Source organism: Neopelma chrysocephalum, unplaced genomic scaffold (genome assembly GCF_003984885.1).
Source record: "Neopelma chrysocephalum unplaced genomic scaffold, ASM398488v2 Primary Assembly neopelma1_25, whole genome shotgun sequence".
NCBI lineage: Eukaryota > Metazoa > Chordata > Aves > Passeriformes > Pipridae > Neopelma > Neopelma chrysocephalum.
The window spans coordinates 27,279,208-27,300,192 of NW_020897694.1; the positions used below are offsets into that span (position 1 = coordinate 27,279,208).

The window sequence follows — 20,985 nt, forward strand, 5'->3', positions numbered from 1 at the left end:
TGGTGCCAAATTGTTTCAGGAGAGGCATCTGTAGAATCTATGGAATGGTTTTCGAGCCTAGTTTGAAGGTTTGCCTGGAATCTGTCTCTTACTGTGGCTGCTTGGAGATTGTTAACTTGGAGTCTTCTCCTTGGGATACTGCCCCTTTTAGGTTTGAATTTAAGATTGAAGTTGAGTCTACAGCACACAAGCCAATGGTCTGTTTGGCATTCTGCACTAGGCATCATGCGTGTGTGGTGGACATCGCGGACATCTCTCGGTTGCACCAAGGCATAATTGATGAGGTGCCAATGCTTAGATCTGGGGTGCATCCAGGTTGTCTTCAGACTATTTTTCTGCTGAAAGATGGTGTTAGTGATGGTGAGATGTTGCTCTGCACAGAATTCTAGCAGAAGTCGACCATTATAGTTGCAGTTTCCAACACCGTGCTTACCTTTTCCTTTCCGGGCTTCAAAATTCTTTCCTACTCTGGCATTGAAATCACCAAGGATAATGATCTTATCATCTGCAGGCACCTTTTGGGTAAGGTGGCGCAGGTCGGTGTAAAATTTATCTTTTTCAGCAGGGTCAGCTTGGAGAGTTGGGGCGTATATACTAAAGAGGACAACGTGTTGCTTGTTGTTTAGTGGAAGGCGTAGGGAGATAATGTGGTTAGAATGACCTGTCGGCAGATTTTTGAGTTTAGGAACAACAGAGTTTTTGATCATGAAGCCAACTCCTGAGAGATGCCTTTTGGATCTGGGTTTACCTGACCAAAAGAGTGTGTAACTGGCACCCTGTTCTCTAAGGTTGCCTTCCTTGTGAAGGCGAACTTCACTGAGAGCAGCAATGTTGATGTTGAGATGTGCCAGTTCATGGGCAATTAGGGCAGAATGACGCTCAGGACGTCCGCTATCCGCAGAATCGAGCATGGTTCTGATGTTCCAACATGCTAGAGTTAATTTAGGTACACCTTTGGAGGCAGGTGCGTGCCTTTGTCTTTTGCTCTTTGTGCGACCGCATTGGAAGAAGATGCCCGTTGGTCTGCGGTTAACCAACCGGGTGAAGGTGGAGATGAGCTTTGTTTAAGCCACCTTTTCTAGGCCCCTCTCCGAGTGGAGCAAGCAGTGCTGTCCTTGAAAAGGCTGCTTGGTTGTTCAGGGTGCTGCCCCAAGAGACTGTCATCCCCAGTCAGTCTCAAATGACCAATATCCTGAACTGCCTGCATGCAGGGTTGAGTCTGCAGCTTCCAGTGCACCTTTCACCTGCCGTTTCGACCCTCTCCTGTCGCTACAGGGCTTTGTGAATGTGGGTAAAGCCTTCAAGTCTGTGCAATGGATTTTTTTAGGTGAGATGCAGTATGCATGGAACTGAACCCACCCTTTAATCCTAAGGTTCATCTGCCAGGGCCGAGCAAGCTTGGACGTAGGTTTAATTAGAGTGACCTTCTCTGAGATGGATGGCCTTACAGGGCTAGCGAGCTCCATCTGCCCCGGTTTGAGAATTAGAGTTGTCCTTCTCCTAGGATGGTTGCCAGAAGGCTAGTGAGCCCATCCTGCCCATGGGCATATTATATCTGACCCTTCAGTTTTGACCTGTCTGGCACGGGAGACCCTGCCGACAGCATGTACCATTGCCAGCATAGCTCTCAACCTCATAGGGATACACAGGCTTCCTCCCCACTGAGACCCCACAGCCCGTCAGACCCCCTCCCCCTCCCCTAAATTGGACTGGCAAACCTCTGTGCGCTCCAAAGATCCTCCTCTCTTCTCCCCTCCTCCGGGACGGCCAGCCAGACACCCTCCCCCAAATTGGACTGGCAAATGTCTGTGCGCTCCAAAGTTCCTCCTCTCTACTCCCCTCCTCCGGGGCGGGCCGCTGGGAGCCTGCCCGGCATGGCCGGCGCAGCCGGGGGCCTGCCCCCCTAGCAGGTTGAATAGTGCAAAACCAATTTCAAAATGCTTACTTCAATTAAAAAAATGAAAGTCAGATCATGCATATCTGCTCTTGAAGTGAATATTTGAAAAGAATCCAACATTCTGTTTATATATTGCAAGATCTCATTGAATAAACAGTACCATGTATTCAACTGTCTTCAAACATAAAAACAGTTCACTTTTGGGAACAGCAGGAATAAGGAATTAAGTTGCAACTTAAAATACCTAAACTATACTCATGTAAACAGATCTACTGCATTATTGCACCACTCCGTGTTGCACACTATGGACTTAATGTGTGGCTGAAACAACTTTGTTCATCTCTTCATTATGTGGTAAAAATGTATTTTGATTTCCCTGACATAGTGTTTGAGATCCATTATCAGTAATATTTGGCATAGTTCTACTAACCCCTAGGCTTGTCATTTAATAACTTATCCAATTTTGATTCTGTGCTTGTTAAAACAGATGATGTCCATTTAGGCTTGATTCCTTCCTATGGCCTTCCTGGACTGATTTTGCCACAGACCTCCCTCTCAGGCCATGCTGTTCAGCTTTGGCTTACTGATGCCATAGGATACATCAGCCACAGGAACGTCTTCTTGCACCGAACTAGGGAAGGTAATTAACAGTAGTTTTCAAATTGTCTATTTTCGTTCTTAATCAGAAGAGTAATGTTTTCCCCAGGTCTGCTTCCTGCCTGTACAAATGCTGTTCTGAGTTATGGTTGCAAACCACACCCTAGGAAAGCCAGTTATAATGTGTAACTGCAACACATAGACTCTTTTCTTGTATGTGATTCTGTAACTTAAAACATATCTAAAAAGCACAGCACCCTGTAACAATACTGAAAGTACTTTTATCTGTTCAAATGTCACTAAGTTGCACAATACTACAAATGATCAAGGACAGATTTCAGTCTAGATGCCACTAGAAATCAGGGAAGCCAATATCTTCCAGGATGCATATGAAATTTTTTTTCTGCACCTGCAGTTTTGTAAGGTGTCAGAAGTCACATACATTTAGTTACACTGCATCATCATCATCATCATCATTGTCATCATTCTGAGTAGTTTCGGTATTTTTCAAATCCAACCATCCATGTCAGTCTGACTGGGAGACTAGCAGCATTTGGAAAAATGGGTATCAAATATGTGTTCAGCACCTGTTTTCTAGTGATTCTCAGGCTTAGGTTAATGTCCTCTCAATAATTAGAATAATTATTAAATTTTTACTCATCTTCAACGATTACACAGAGACCTTGCTTCAGTGAAGTGTGTTTTCAATGTTGTAATAGTATCAAGGCACTCAAAAATTATATTCAGAATCTTTAATTGTCCACTAGCTTCTTAGTGATTAACAGCAAAACTACTTCAAAAAATAGCTTCAGGAGATGCATGCATTAAATAAAATAATGTATCAAATCCTGAATTTTTAATTCAAAGGAGATGGGGAAATTTAACAGACATCTCTATGATGTCTGTTTTAGGCTAAATTAAATACAGCCCTTTAACCTGTGTTCAGTCATTCTAGCTTGTACTCACTTTTTATGTAGCTATGAATAATCTGAAGTCTTTCCTCACAATACTCAAGGAAAGACATACACTGCCTTGTACTTCTGATTTACCTTTTGATCAATATATTTGTTTTCTTCAATTGCTGATCTTTTAGAGTGGTCACATGAGGAAGAAGATGCTGAAGGAAGTCTTCGCAGCAAACAGCTGGTATCTTGTTGCTGACGGTCAATAAACTGCTTCATAAAACTTTCCCTTGTGAACAAAGAAGATATTGATGCATTAAAACCCCAGGAAGAGTTAATATTTGGTTTTCCTTATGATGTCACAATCCATTAGTGTTAAGATGGATAAACTTCTGAGAAAAAGTTGTACTGGACTATAGATTTATAAATGAACAAAGTGCCAGAACAACTGATAACACTTCATTTATTAAAGAAATCCACAAGTGAATTGAGAGGTTGGTCACTTGTGTGTAAGTTCAAGGAAAAAAATTCTATTGCTTTTATTATTTATTTATTTACCAGTATAAATGCTAAATATTTCAAGTGCCTTTTGCAGTTTTCAGCTCTTTTGAGCTCATTAAACAGCAAGTTGTTACTTGACTGTAAATCAAATTCTGATATAACCCAAAGGAAACAGTCTCTGTGTGAAATTCTTTCTTGAAGATTTCAAACAACATCTGTTCATATAACTGCTTTGAATGCCAGTATTAGGGCGCTTCAGCAATTCTGTGCCTCACATATGTCATGTTTAAAATGCAGAAGCATTTCTGTTTACAACAAATGTACATTCATTTTGCTGTATTTTAAGTTCAGTAGAGTTGCCTCTTTTCAGTGTAAACTGACTATGTCAAAACTAATTTTACTCTGGAGAGATATTTCTATATGGTGCAATAACTTCAGATTTAAAGATATGATTTGTTAGTGCTATTTTGAAGTCTGTTTCACTAGTTAGTATGATTAGTATAGAGTACTTTAGGGAAAACAAAGCTAGAAAGAAATACCCAAAAAAGACTAAGACTAGTAGAAGAATGCCTTCCATATATAAACAAAGAGTACTTTGATACTAAAAGCAAAACATCTGTGATTGCTTCCTTGAGGTTTCGAAGGTGTTTTTCCTGACTCTTGATTCAGTTAAGATACTATAAACGGGACAAACCAGTTGCCTTAGCTTTCTTGTGACTTTAATCAAAACAAATGTAATCTCAGGAGACTCAGAACAATGGCAGCAATCTTTCACATCATCCTTTCTCCCAGCATGTAATTATTGAGGATATTAGAATGGGCATGGCCAGAGGACCTGTTTAGCCAGCCTGTGCTGTTTCAACAAACTTTGCAGCCTGTATATGCTAGAGCAGCCCTTTATGTAAGCTTTTTTTGACTTCAAGCAAAAATAATTGTACTGTAACTGATAAACCCAGAATCATAGAATGGTTTGGGTTGGAAGGGAGCTTAAAGATCATCTTGTTCCACCCCCCCTGCCATGGGCAGGGACATCTTTCACTAGACCAGGTTGCTCAGAGCACCATTAAACCTGGCCTTCAACACTTCCAAAGATGGGGCATCTACAACTTCTCTGGGCAAACTCTTCTAGTGCCTCGCCACCCTCAAAGTAAAAGAATGATCTAATAGATAACTGAGAGTCTGATCCTTTGTTAAGGTGAGTTTTATAGAAAAGTGATAACTATGCAAATACAAAGAAGGGATGAGGTCATCACAGAGTAACTTGTATTGGATGGTCTATGTTATGCCCTCTAATATTTGCTGCCAATTCACCCTATCTCTAAAGACCTACTAGCTGTAGATTGTCTAAAAACCAACTGCTAGTTGTCCATGTGAGCCAAGAATCTAAAATCCAAATGGAAGTGGAGAAACAACACACTTTTCAATTATATTGTACTTGTGTCAGTTTTGGTCAATCTAGCTGCTTTTATGAGTAAGTTGTCAGGAGTGCTAGGATTTTTTTCTCCCCAAACATAAAAAAAGGTAAACTCAAAATGTCACATCTTTTGAATGCCTATGTTAATTCTATTTAATTTCTGATTTCTGAACTATCTGCCTAACCCACAAGAAAAAATGTTAAATATTTTGGGTGCTATGTGGCCCCAAAAAAGTTTACAGCATACTAGCAAAGGAAATATTTCAATACCTTATTTTTGGAACTGTGAAATCTGAAGGAAGCTTGGAGATTTTCACCATTTGTGGCCTGTTTGGAAATTTTTCAAAGATGCGTAGACGCAACGGAAGCTTCTCCTTTGTATCTGCATTAGCTTCACTTTGCTTTAGCTGAAAAGAGGGAAATAAAACGAATGACATAAAGAGAAATTTTACTCCATAATATACTGCTCTTATTTTTCAGAATCCAAATAATAATGGCAATCATTTTAAGAAACAGAAGATGGCAGCAAAGATCTGCGGAGGGTAAATTTGATACACATGAGTTTTTTTGTCTTCTTGTGCTGGAAAATGACAAATACCTAACAATACCATGCTTTTAACTGAAAGACACAAAGTGTGAGGATTGTAAATAATTTTAATTTTAAAAAACAAATCATATTAGTGTCCTATTCAGTATGCTTATTTCTACATTTTCTTCACAGATCCCTAACACTTTATCAAGCAAATAAACACGCATGATCTTTTCTTATTAGGCACATCTTTTTGTATACGCTGACAGCTCTTTGATATTCAAGGACAACACAGCACTTTAAAAGGCAGAAATTTTAAAGAAATCCAGCTCTCAGAATACAAAAATAACAGGAAAATCACATTTAGATGAGTATTATAAGCAATAATAAAGAACTCAAAAGAATCCATCTACATCAGCAATACTGAGCTGCAGCACATCACATAAAAAATTTTGGATTTGTAACTATCCACAAACAGTTATTTCATGGAACATCACACATCCAAGTACAGAAAAGGCAGATGTATCTATATATGTGGACAGATGATGGCTAAATCAAATGATGTAAGATAAAAAAGATACACTATAGACATATGATTCCTGAATTCTGATTACCTTATGTAGCAATTCAGTTGTATCATTTCAACAAAATACCATGTCAAAAAGAAGCAGTAAAATTAATTTTCACATTTATTTTAAACTGTATGTGTATTGGATGCTATTTCAACAAGCATATATCTAAATGAAATTTCAATTCTCCTTCTCACCCCTGCTTGTGAGCAAAGGATTAGAAGCTTATATTTAGGAGAGATTTTCACCATCAGCACCCTGCAGAAAATACTGCTGACAGACATCAGCTATAGATTTTTACCAGGGGCAATTGCCCAGAAAGTTGAACAGAGTTTTAACTCTCACTTGCCCTGCCTACTGAAATGCATGCTCCCGCAGCATGCTATAGAAGAACAACTTCTCTGCTGCACTGTCATGCTATCAGCAACATCATCACTTCCAGCCACAGGACAGCTTAAAATGAAAATCAATTCATATTTGGTTGGATGCAAGTTGTCATGTGGCTGAAAACTGAAGAGCTACAAACAAAGACTAATTAATGGTGAAGCACTGAGTCAGAATAAAAGGGGAATATTGCATATATCTGTATTATGTCCAGTCCTGTTTCATTGCTTTATTAATGATCCTTAAAAGGAATAAATGATGACATTAACACCCACTTGGTATTAAAATGTGAAGAGTTACAAATACCATGTTGGACAAGGAAAAGGATGCATTTAGAAACAGCAGCAGGAAATAACAGACTGAAAAAATTCTAGATAAAGAATAAGAGCAGAAGCTAAACAAGAACTGGACTTCTATATAGTATCAAAACGTCAATTTGGGCACCAATTACATTACCTGCCAAAGGCTATGTTCACAACCAAGCTCTGTTGGGTAGATATTACAGAGGTATGAAAAATGGTACAGAAGTCCACAGCTCCTCTCTGTGCTGCTTTAAAGAGACCATATCAGGATATCCATAAATTTCTAAATACCATTTTACCATTTTCATACTCACAAGCCAAAATAGTGCTGAAGAGAGGCACGAAAACCAGGAGAGTGCTATGTAAACTAATTGGGGTAAGGGAGAAAAAAGGAGAGAAAGACTGTTTATAAAATTTATTCCACATCTGCAATAACGGATGATAAAGTAAGGGCAGGGGAGATGTAGATTTATATAAGAAATATTTGAAAACAAATTATTTCAAGAACATAATAGTGTATACCAAACAAAGGGATGAGAGGATGAAATTTAGAAAGAGAATTTCTAGGATGAGAATAAAGATTTCTAGTCTTATGGGGAAATCTCTGAGTGTTCAGACAGATCTCTGGAGGGGAGTGCCTCATCATTTCAAATTCAGACCACTCAGAACCCCCGAAATGCCAGAGTATTGCTGCAAGAAATCACTCACTGACAAGGAAACCAAGGTACTCTGCAAAACTATGCTGTTGAAAAGCTTAAGGAAGGGACTATTTCTAGAGGAAAAAGGTTTCCAGCTTCTGACACTTGATTTTTTAATAAGAAAACACTGCATAAATATGCACATTTTGGCATGGACAATGTCACTTACAGCTATGAACTCCTGTTTGCAGAAGTCAGTGTATACAGAACAGAGAGCATTGCAATGTTGTCTGAAGTCTTAGTGCAGAACAGATCAGGGAGAGCTTGAAAGCAGGAAACTGTATAGTTCAAAAGGTAAACAAGGTGACAGGAGAATGATTCAAGATAGACTTTAAAATAACTTAAAGTCAAAGCAGTTCTATAGAATATCTCCAATTACTCATGCTGTGATAATATTACATATTGGGGAGCATGAGGCATTTAGCTTCACTAAGTTCTTCTCCATGCACTTAGGGTGTAATTATTGCTCCACATGACATACATCCTGTTTTGTATTGCTGTTTAAAACCTTTATATTTCAACTTTCTTTAACACACAACAAACACATGTATTTTTAAAGGTACAGGATTATGTTGAAATGAGGTTATGATAGTGCATATGATAGTGCAGAGTTTCTAGTAACACCTAGACCCAAATAACCAAATAAACACAAATAAAATATTAGGACATTTTTCTCTATGATTTTTAGGTTTTATTTATTACTCTTCCTATTGGCAAGGAAATACACACTAGCCTGATTTGCTCTGCATGGCCCTCAATCTCCAGCCCCAAGAGCCTACTGGGAATGGTTCAACAATATTTTGTCATCCTGGCCTGGCTGAATTCTCTTGTGGATGGTGGAAAACATTTACATCTGTAAAGCCACTGAAGGAATTTGTGTCTATGTCCATGATGTTTGAGTTTGGAGTAGCAGATTTAGTGGCACACACATATAGTAAAACTGTCTGCTCTGAACCCATATCCAAATAGTACATAGATGGTGAGGAGTGTCAGAGAGAATATTTTAATTTGGGATTCCTGTGGTCATTTGAACCGGTCTCTAAAAACCAAGTTCTCCCTTATCTGTTCATATAATTGTCTCAGATCAATACAAAAGACAGCTGTGAGAAAGGCAGACACAGGAATAAGAAGATCTATACTATTCGTCTCTCACAGAAAGGCATTATGAGCATGCCTCCATTTGGTCTGGAGCAGTTTGAAGTTTGAATCATCAGCATGTGTTTTCCAGTTCAGTTTATAAGCTGTGTTGGTAAGCAAACCAGATTCTTCTTGGAGGAAACAAAACCACAGGCTCCAGCTTGGTTACATAAAAAATGCAGTCAAGGCTTAAGGATCACAACCAGTGGCTGGTCCTTAGGGTGGCCTTGAACCCCATGTGTGATGGGGCACATAGTCCAGTGTGAGACTGAATCTGTTCTGAAGCATACCCCTCTGACCTGCACACTGTACATGCAGCAGCTGCAGCAACTGCTTCATTGTGCCAATTCTCTCCGATTGCACAGCCCAGGTGTTACATAGTACAGTCTCATCCATATTACTCATTGCAGCTTCAGTTGTAAATTTTTTTGTGACTTCAAGGCTTCCTTACAAAAACATGATTGCCAAAATCAGCTTTAGTATAATAAACATCTTGTCCCTTAAAAATTAAGAGAACCTGTAAGTGGTTGTCCTAAATGCACACAGTAAGATGAATGGTGGTGAAAGTGGAAGACTGGGAAAGGCAGGGTGCAATAAAAGAGACAGCAGGTAATGACTGTCAAAGAGGAAAAGGGTTGGGATTATCTTTTTCGCACAGAGGTACCCTGGCTGTGGTCAGACAATTGTGCTAGGATGGTCTGAAAAGCAATCACTGCCCTGCTGGAGGGAGCATCCTTTCTGTCATGAAGCCAGTGTCTCCTGTGTAATCACACTGGTCCTACCAGGCCAGAAAAGCCACAGCACCAGACTATTCACACACCATCCCACCTCTGCCAGGTACTAAAGCATTCTCATCTGTGTATCACAAACGTATTACAGTACTTGAACCACATAGTATACACTGTTATCAAGAACCTTGAGAGTAAGGTAATAAATGGTGGTTTTTACTTTTTTTAATCTTAAAACATTGTAGTGCTATAGTCACCCAGATAGTAATCACTGTAAATGTGGTCAAGGTGAAATTAGTGAGTTCTCTTAAAGTGCATATTGCAACTCCTTTGATAGCAGTGAGCGGAGTTGCTGAAAAATCACTCAAGAATTGGAATGAGACAAGAAGCAGGACCTGATTAGGAGAGATGCGTTCCCCCAGTCTCTCCCTAGGTTCAGCAGAAGAGACATGCTACAGTGAATTTCAGATCTTCAGGTGAATGCAGGGCAGCATCACACATGCCCTCCAGATGACATCCTCTTCTGTGGAACCAGGATGTGAGAAGTGTCTGCACATGCAAAAGTCTCATGATGGACTCAGGTGGGAGCTGACAGACCAAAAGGTGGAAGTGCTTCAGGGTCTGGTAATATGAACAAGACCACTTGAACAGCTCAAAGGGCAAACTAAGGTGAGTAACTCTTAATATCACCAATTTGCATTTAGAGACAGAAACATCCTCAGAAGTATTGATCTGGGCAAAAGAAACCAAAAGCTAAAATTTAACATAGTCGTCGAGTCTCTAAGATGTTGACAGTTTGGTGAGAACATGCCAAAGGAGAAACAGAATTAACCATTAACCATTAACCTACCATTCCTAACTTTTTGTTTTGTTCTGTATTCATTTAGTCCCGATCATGGAAGAAGAGCCAGTAATGTGCAAAACTCAAAGAGTGAAAGATGTAGTTTTCAGATGGTCTATGAGGTAAATGTATGTGAAATTCACTTAAACACTCTGTAAATATTTCAATGAAATCAAATGATTATAAAAATTTGCTGCAATGCTCTAACTCTTTCATTTTAGTTGACAGTTTTCAAAATAGGCTGAGATCAATCATGTTCCAAATTAAAAGCTTTGCTACTGATGTACACAAAGCCTTTTTAGGAACTGGCCAGCTGCCCAGAATAATTTCATGGTGACTGAAAAGTTCAAACCTTTTGTGAAAGTTCAGGGGGAGTCACTAGTGGATAGTTTTAAACTAATATTGTTTGGTATATTATAGTGCACTACTAAATAACAACATTTTTCACTGCAAATCTCCTTTAGGGGCTGTATTTGAAGAATAAAATGACTATACAGTATCTGCGCTGCATCCTTAGCACTGAAAACAAAAATGCACGTGGATGAAAGACATTATAAACCGATACCAGCACCCAACCAACAGTTTTGCAGAATTTTTTACCTATCCAAATTCTCAGAATTACCATCACCTTTGGCTTGTCAAAAGGAGCTTAGAATGAAATCCAAGTAATTAGCGTTAAATGACATGTAAAATAAACAACTAAAAATCAGAAAGGCAGACCAAATGAACTACTTATTTTCTTTTTTGTTGTTATTCTCAAATCCTATGGATCAGGTAAATTTTTGGACATGAATGAGCTATACTTAAAGAAGATATGCATATGGGTAGGCAGTACTATTTGGCTCTTGATTCTTCTAGGCCCTGAGACATAATTACATTGGTTATTTTTCCACAGGTTTTCCAATTCTTCAAGGTATCTAAAACAACATAGGAAGTTTTATGAGCAATTCTACTGTACAGCACCTCCACAGGATGACACTTGGGTTGTGTATTGCCTACTTTGAGAGGCAGTTTGGCAGGAGGTGGGAGACCATTACTGTTTGTCTTAGAGTCCAACCTGGTGAAGCCTTGTCTCTGCTTTCTTTGAAAGCAGTCCCTCAATTAAAATATTCCCTGAACTACATCAAAGTATTCTCTGGAAGAAAGTAGCAGGAGCTAGAGGAGAGAGCCAGCAGTGAGGGAAGAGTTAAGCAGCACACACAGACAAGTGGTCAATGCTTAAGCTTGCTCTTTTGTCCTCTTTTAGGCAACTGGTTAGATGTACCAGTAGTGAATTCTGCCCTTCGGGCTCATGTATACAAATTGGTACATTGCAAGCAATAAAAAATTCTTCCATGTGGGTACTGTAAAACAGAACCCCAATTGATTTTAATCACATTCTGCACTGCCACGGGGAATTTTCAGTGAAATATACCAAAAAATATGATTACATTCAGAGCAGAGACTGCATTGTTGATAATGATAAAGGTTAAATAAACTGAAAAAATTCCTAGCAGATGGAGGAACAAGATTACATATATTTCTCATACGCATAATATCTGTTTTTCTTATAAGCAACTTTTCTCTGTCACTGGGTTTATATGCTGTGTGTAATACAATTTGGTGCTGTGCCTGCTATTTCCCAGTTGTTCATTTAGATAATTTTTTCTTCAATTTTGCTTGAAGTCTTCAAAATTTAACAGATATTGAGGAAGGTTTCACAAATGTGGGGTTTTTAAGAACTTCTTTCCAGCTTCTATCAGTTCTTCAGGAAAAAATCCTGCTGACAGGATATGATTCCAATTGCCATAGTGCAAAACTTACCGAGCAAAACTTGACTAAGATGTAGTCTATTTATCTAAAAGAGGACAAAAATCCAAATTTTCAGAGTGTTTTCCTTTGATCAACTGAGACAAATAAGACAAATTTTTCAGAGCTATTATTTCATATTGTCTACAGACTGGTAAACATTACTACATGGATTACACTTAAGCCATATTTACAAATATTTTTCCCTCTGCAGTGGCAAGCATTATATAATTTAAAAAAACAGATGAGCCAAGATTCTGTGCAGTCAGTGTTCGTAATCAGGGCCCCAGGCATGTGTTTACCAGATCAGATTCAACCTTCTTGCCTTTAGACTGATATACCTACCTGAATTAACTTAGTTAAGGTCTGTCTTATAGTCAAAAGTGACTAGACTTGTAAAGACCAGTTCAGATCTTGGGTTGGCTATATATTTCACACATGTTTATCTTTTCCCATTGACTAACTAGGCAACTTGAATCCAGTATGTTCTTTAAATCAGATGCCTGATTCCCAATGTTAGGCAGGATGAATCTAGGCCATAGCATCCATGATGGTATTCATCTTAGTTAATTATAGTTGTCCAAATGTGAAGTAAATTGTACAATCATTTAGGCACTTATATTTAAATGAAAAAGGTATCCCCAGATATTGACTCACCCTATACTAACACATAAGTAAGACAAGCAGTATAGACTATTACCTCAGGGTAACTCCTTCACTGAATGTAGAGACAGTATAAGGCTACATCTACACCAGTGATCTACTGGGGTATGGGCCTAAGAACTGGAGTAAGACTGTCGATACTGTTAGCAAGATTGACTGCACGGTTTTGGCCTTGGTCAGCTAGCACTCTCTCTTATCATGCTTAAGCACAGTTTGGGCCTTATCCCAGCTGGGGACATTCCCTACAGGCAGTATGGACACTTTCTTTTTAAATGGTAGGTAGTTTTGGGTAGGGAAAATAACTTAGCTCTACATACAAGCCAGGCTGTGCCACTTAGTCAGCTTTAGGGATAGAGAGCAGGTTCTGGACTGCTATCTCAATACACTTCAACTAAATTACTAGCTTTGAGAAGATGCTCTAGTTTAGGTAAGAAGGCTTAGGTAAATTGTTTATAGATTCATAGAATAATTTAGGTTGGAAAAGACCCCTAAGACCATCGAGTCAAATCATAAACCTAACACTGTCAAGATTTCTTTTATCTTAGATGAGATAAACCCTACCCTTATTTTAAAACAGTTTAGGGGTAGGTACCTCTTTTTGATGGACAGTTTAAAGTAGATAATGAAAATTAAACATAAATCTAATGCTAACATGCATAACTCTTCTTTTTGCTGTTTCACATATAAAGCAGCTTTACCATTTTCATATTCATTATTTTTCTCTTGGATAAGTGGATATGGATTTTTGTTTCCATACAAAGGTTAGTGAGTTTCAAAAGAACATCCATTATAATAAAAAATGCATTACATGCTCTATTTCATCAGCAGAAACTGCTTGAGACTTCATTTAAACTAGGCATCATTATTTGTTATGAACAATAAGCAACTAAAATATTTTCAAGAGAACAAAGGAACAACATGTATGAATTCTGCCCTTGTACAAACATAATCATTCAGCACGGACTAATTACAATGTGTTCATCTTCAAGATTCAGGGCAAAATTCAGTACAACCTGAAAAGATGCTTCTGCACAGGAAGCAAAGAAAGTACCATTGCAAGACAATTCAGAGACTCTTAATGTTTGATTTCTTATTCTAGATTCTACACAAAGGAAGATTCCTGGAGGTAGCTTTGTAAATGGTGCTTACCTAAATGTAGCTGAGACATACAACTTCATCTACCCTGCTGGATTTACAGATAAACAGAGCCAATCTGGGAAATTATAATTGTGGACAGACTTTCAAAGGTTCTCAACACAGGTAGCTGCCATTGACACATAAAGGAGCTGTGGTTGACTGAAGAAGTCATCATCTTGACTTCTTATCAGGATACAAACAGTGAGAGGTATATAAAATGCTGAAGAGCAGAGAGGTCATAGGGATAAATGACTCAATACGCAGAGAATCTGTGTGTCTCTGTTCATAGTTTAACAAACAAGATAACTTTTACCTAGGCCTTCTTAGATATAGAAAGCCTGGACTTTCAGCAATACATGCAAAACTTTTATTCCATTTAATTTGTATAGGCTGCTCTATGCTTTGTTGGGGGTATCACATGAGATAGATCTCCACTGAACTCTTATGAATGTAAGGTTTACCCAACTTGACATACTACTAAGTTTCATCTGCATGGTAGGAAACACACTGTGATGGTTTTGCCTGGGATAGAGTTAATTTCCTTCATAGTAGCCGACATGGGATGTGTTTTGTATTCTTGCTGAAAACAGTGCTGACAACACTGGGATGTTTTCCTTAGTGCTGTGCAGTGCTTGCACACAGTCAAGGCTTCTTCTGCCTCTCATCCCACCAGTAAGCAGGCTGGGGGTGCACAAGCGGTTGGGAGCCGACCTCACCTGACCAGAGGGATATCTTATACCATATGGCATCATGCTCAGTACATAAAGCAGGGGAAAGAAGAAGAAAGAGGGGATGTTTGGAGTGATGGTGCTTCTCTTTCCAAATCACCATTATGTGTGATGGTGCCTGGCTTTCCTGGGGTTTGCTGAACACCTGCCTGCCCATGGAAAGTGGTGAATGAATTCCTTGTTTCGCTTTGATTGCATGTACGGCTTTTGCTTTACCATTAAGCCATCTTTATCTCAACTCATGATTTTTCTCCCTTCTACTCTTCTGATTCTCTCCACCATCCCACTGGGGCTAGGGAGGGTAGTGAACGCACAGCTGTGTGGCTGGGATTAAACCTCGACACCTCCCTATGCTATGTGAACCTAATACCAGATTTCACAGCCAACCTATATGACTCCTATGAATTTGTGAGTGTTGCTTGAGGTGGAAGCTGTTAGGTGTAGATGCTGAAAAATATTTGTCACATATTGATGCGGGTTGCATTTTGTTTCTGTGGACTTTGGCAAAGCAATTCTGTGTTTCCTTTTTTTTAGGTGTGCTACAGTGTGTTTGGACATTCCTGTAAATGGATACTTTGCTAGCACAGACCACTATGACAATGTCTTCTAACACATAAAGGATCTCTACAAAGACAAAAAGGATGACCTGCTGTAGCTAGGAGAAGAATGTTTCATCTGAAACATGGAACACAATTCAGATGAGACACCAGGTAAATATTCCTAAAAATCCCTTAACATAAGTATCAAACGTGATAATTAATGCATTACTCTTGGTCTTTACTCACAGGAGTAAGCACACATCAATGACAGTGTACAGTGCTTTTTTTTTCTGTATTTTTTTCAGGTGCTTTTATAATAAACACCATTATCATGTGCATTTGCATGCGGCTGTACATTTGATCTGATCTCCAGGTAGTCGATTTGTTTGGGACTGGAAAACTGGAGAGAGTTTGTGGAGAGGCCACAGAAATTTCATCTATAATGTCATTCTAGAGAATACAGAGGAATACTCTTCACCAGGAGACTTGGTCACAGGACAGGAGGCAAAGAGTACCATTTGCTTCATGAAAGAAAAATCTCTTTAGATAGAATAAAGTAATTCTTTATGAAGACAATCACTGGAATAAGTTGCCCAGAGAAGCTATGCTAAGTTTATCACTGGAGATATTCAGGAACTGACCTGATAGGACTCTAGGTAACCATACCTAATGGTCTGCTTTCAACAGCAGGTTGGACCAGGTGTTGTCCAGAAGTCCCTTCCATCCTAGACTTTTCTATGATTGTACGATTTGGTGATAGCTGTGGACTGCAAGACAACAGACCCTTATTATGCTCTTCAGTTTCACTCTTGTGTATATGCATGTGTCATCTCTTAGTAACTTCAACTTTTGTTCAAACCATTACGGGGCTCTGTTAGATTCTGTGAGAAGATAATACAACTCAAATTTGAGAATATGTAACTCACATAGTGGACCAGTTCCTACAATTGAGTATCCTTACTTAGAAAATGTAACTGAAGTTAAGAAAAAATTCACAGATGTAGTTGAGGCCAGAATCCAGTACATTTCGTTCAACAGGGGAGACTTTGTCTTTGAGCAAATCAGCTGCCCCTTGGCTTTTTGTGGTTGGCTGGTTGGTTTGTTCATTTTGAAGTAGAGGCAGAACATTTAATTTGACATAAGTGGCCCGAGTTTTAGATTCACTGCAGTTTCACAGTATTTCTCCAGTACAGGAATTCAGATAGAAAATTAATTTTACCAAAGGACATGCAGAGGCAAACCTATATGAGTGGTAACTGGGAGGTCACAGAGGCTGATCCAAATTACTTCAGAAACCTTCTAGGCTGGACTAGATGAAAACAAAGATAATTTGATGTTACCGGCTGCCCTTTCTCCCATACAAGTTTGCTGATGAAATTTTAGCCAGGGCTAGATTCCTGCATTCTGTTATTCCATTTCACAAGAGATGGAGAGAGTTTTCTTTGTATCCTTGTGGTGATAGACTGCTTTTTTAAAGAGGAAGATATGGGTAAGAATTCTCCTTCAGTTTTGAAATAGTGCTCCCACTCATTGGATATTATGCAAGAAAACCGTGCAGGCTTTCTCATCTTCTGTCATGTTTTTAAAAGAGTGTCTGATCCATTCTTGAGGAACTATAAAGGGAGAAATCCTCTGAATTCTAAGTGGAAGCGACTGACTTACACTCGGGTACCTAAAAATGGCAGTTCTTTTAAGTAGACAGCAATTTTTAATGACTGAAAAAGGAATTAAATCTCATGCAAAGGCCAAGCCTGTACTTTTTTTTAAGTATGCAAAAGTTGATTACAATGTGTGCACAAGTGCAAAGATTCACATGCTGCTATGCTGCTATGGGCCTAAAACACAGTTAAGGAAAGGTGATGCAGACCTAAAAAAAAAAAAAGAAAAAGGGGTACAAACACAGCATGGATTTTCAAGAATCCAACTGCCATACAAATAACTAGTAATGTTACATAAGCCCTGACCTTCATTCCAAACTGCTGCAGGGCTGTCCCTTAATTCAGAGGATGGAGCATCTAGAATCATGTATGTGCCCTGACAAACACTTGTATTTTCCTTTGCTATCAACCAAATAAAACAAAAATAAAGAATAGGTGAGCTCCTGATGATATAAAAGATAGGTAAGCATTTTCTTCCATGGTGATATAAATGAAGCAGCAGAAGCTTACATTTATATTTTTGTTACTCCTATTCACACATTCATAGCAAATCTGACTCCCATCTCTCCTTGAAAAATGTGTGCTTTGAATATGATAATTGGCAAGAATTTTCAAAGGTCTCTATTTTGTAACATAAAACCTTCTTCCAAGAGAAAAGCTCTTGAATTTATTGAGTTTTCTTCACAGATAATACGGTATTGCATATACTAGGAATTGGCAACTTCTGAATTGATACTTAGGTGTTAATTTCACCATTGGAAATAAAACATACGAGCCAGAATTTGTAATCCATTGATACTGATTTTAAAAAGGTGGCAGATGAGGTAAGAGATAGCAAAAAAATTCAAACAACAAAGGTGTTTTCAAGCTACAGCCTTCAGGAGACTTTGAAAACTTTCTCAGTTATTACAAAAGAAATAGTCTAGCATGAGTAGTTTTCCAGATGACCGCGTTTTTCAGTCTTGAAGGGTCAGCTTGTTTTCTAGAAATGGACACAGCCTCCGTAAAACTTGCTACTTTTGAAATAGCGCTACTTTGAATTCTCTGCATATGGTCCAGGAATGGGGGACCAACTTGAATTTTGTGAAATTTCTATTCCCTCTATGATGAAAAGAAGGATTTTATGCATTTTATGTAGTACTTAAAATTCAGTTTGGAACCATTACTGTACTTTACATTTATTAATAAAATGTGTTCTACACTTATCTTTGCTGCCACTTGTTAAAAATCCATTTACATGGGATCAGATATAATGAAAAGGTAATTTTCCATTTTTATTCTATTTTATAGTTATTTCCCATTTAGAATTACCTCAAGCACGGTCCTAAGAGTAAAAATATTCTGGAGGCAAGTAAAACTAACCAGGCTTAAAAAAGCTCCTTGATTTTCACATACACATTCACATATATAGAATTTTATGCTGAGTGTGTTTAAATTAGATATACCAATTATAACACCTTGTTCACACAATATGTTCATGAAAAATCCCCATGTTGAAACTCCCACTTTAATGCTAAAACCTCAGCACACAAAATTTGGAAGTGATGCAACTGCTGAAATTGTCATTGGCATCTTCCTAGATCTGCTGAATGACTGGAGATGCTGGGTGAGAGGCAGAGGGCTCCGGCAACATGTTCTGACCAAACGTGTTCAGCATACCAAATCCTATCTTTTCCATCTCCTCCTCTTCTGATAGATAAAATTTCACTTCTGAGATATCACTCAGCATAGCTTTTGCAGCCAGGTACTCAAAAAAACAATTAGCAGTGTTTGACCTGTCATTGTTAATGGTCTCAATTAAAGGCAGTAGTGAACTATGTGCTTTGGTTCTACTTATCAAGAACTGGGGGAGAAGGGGGCAGGGGAAAAGGAATACTGGGTCATAAAGTGTGAGCACAGTTTTGCTCCTCACTGAAAAAAGGAGTTGTTAATACGTCTGCCAAAATGATACTTGCATTACCAGGACAGTGAGACTTCTTGGTATTAACAGGAGTAAGGTAGAAACTGTCTTCTGAATGAATAATGACTGTATCTGGATGGCCTGGACTTCCCCTAGAAAGACCTTGGTTTCAAATACTAAGCTGTCTCACCAGAAAAGAGAGCTGAGAAAAGCAAATGGAGACACAGGCAAAGCAAAAAGATGAAATCCATGAACAGCACTACCAGCAAAGCATCAGCGAGCCAGCTGCATGCAGGGAGACAGGACTTCTTATTATTTCAGACTGACTTTCTAATACTTTTTCTATTATGGACTAGATATTCTGAATTCTTGTTAAGAAACCAACTTCCAAGAAATGATGTTACAGAAATTCTATCCTAGTAATTTCACATACTGATTTATTTACTAAAAAAAAATAAATGAGGGCGTTTGTAAGGAATATTAAATATTACTTTTTCCAACATGTGTTAGTTATCTTGCAAATGCAGATCACTTCAAATAGACTTACACAGTGAAAAGAAACTTAGGTCTGATTCTAAAGCTGCATGTACAGGTGCACAAAGACAGAAAACAGGAAGCAATAACAGGCATGGTAGGAAGGAGAGAGCAGTGAGGAAGCATTTGACTGGAATGTACATCACAGGCTAGCGGGCATCAAATGAAATAATCAAATGGCAGATTCATAAGTTGAAAAGGAACTATCTTTTCACACAGTGCATTGTTAAATTTATCTTTCCTGCTGCAAACAGTCAATGCTAGAATATACACAGATTTGAAAATAGATTTAACAGGCGTGTGAGCACTATGTGCCTTCCCTGTTTTTGTATTAGTTCCTAAACATATTTTTCTGGCCACTATCAGGGACTAGATATATTGAACTAGGAGGACCTTTGCTTTGAGCCAGTAGACGTCTTGGTATATTCCAAGCCTACAGGTTCTTCCTCAGTAAACTTCATAATAAATTTCCAAAGACAATCTTGGCATAATTTTTTCACCAGAAACATATATAGTGAAATTCTACCAATCACTAGTCACAAGGAACTGCCAAGTGACTGTGAATGCCTTGGTTCTAGTGTCAGGTGACATTGACAGTGATATAATTAGAGCTGTAAGAGAGACATGAAGCTACGGATTACTAGGATGTGGAAGACTTTTTTCTGATGCCAGGGACCATCATACTGAATACCAAGCAACACCATACTTAAAGAGCAGTAATTTTAGGGTAGAGGTCTGAAAGGATTTACACTCAAACACAGTACACCTGGGTTACCAAGTAAAAGTCTCTAGCAGGACTTGCTCTCTTAGGACAGTCCGTTGCCTTTACAAACAAGATATGTAGGTACTCCACATAATTTCATTACTGAAAAGGGATAAAATAATATTGTGGAATTAAGACATGCCTGATGGGACAAAGAAGTACTAAACACAGGGAAACTCATTAGAGGCACTGTTGGAGCAGTTAAAAATTTAAGGATTTTGTTTTAGAGAACAATATAAGGCATGCACATACATTCTCAAGCTTTGGAAATACATTCAACACTTACATAAAACTGGCCTGATTTTAAAAGGGATCTGTTGCCATTTTGTAACCTGTACAAATCTGGTCACTTTGCAAAACTCTGTACACTTGACAAATTTATTGTGTGTGGGTGTATGTGTACACCTGCATTCACATATGCATATGTAGCAAAGGTATTTGCAGGTCCTGATATGGAGGAAAAATTTTATGATTCTGAAATGGTTGGCATGTATGTGTGTTTCTGTATAGTTTCAAAATCACATAGGCTGCTTGTATTAGAGAGTAAAAATATACATTACGTCTTTGTGGTAAACAGACCAAAAGCATATGTTTAGGATATGATAATCAGATGCACAGAACAGAAAAATATGCATCTGCACTCAGGAGGTCCTAATTTTCTTTAATCTCTTCAAAGAACATGGATACAATGCTTGTCCTGACATTTTGATAATTGTTTTTTTGTCCTAAACGTAGTTGCTTATACTAATGCCTAGAGGGTACCTCATCCTCCCAGA

The 20,985-nt window shown here is 38.4% G+C and overlaps 1 protein-coding gene across 4 annotated transcripts in view; it reads right to left on the minus strand.

The window, feature by feature from the left end:
- The window catches only part of NALCN (sodium leak channel, non-selective), a 232,806-nt gene that overhangs the window by 61,093 nt on the left and 150,728 nt on the right, over window positions 1–20,985 (minus strand). For all 4 annotated transcript variants that reach the window (XM_027674690.1, XM_027674688.1, XM_027674689.1 and 1 more), the window contains 2 exons: window positions 5,582–5,718; window positions 3,544–3,685 (listed from right to left, as the gene is read on the minus strand). In XM_027674690.1, the coding sequence (XP_027530491.1) occupies window positions 3,544–3,685; window positions 5,582–5,718 (279 nt within the window). The remainder of the gene's footprint in view (window positions 1–3,543; window positions 3,686–5,581; window positions 5,719–20,985) is intronic.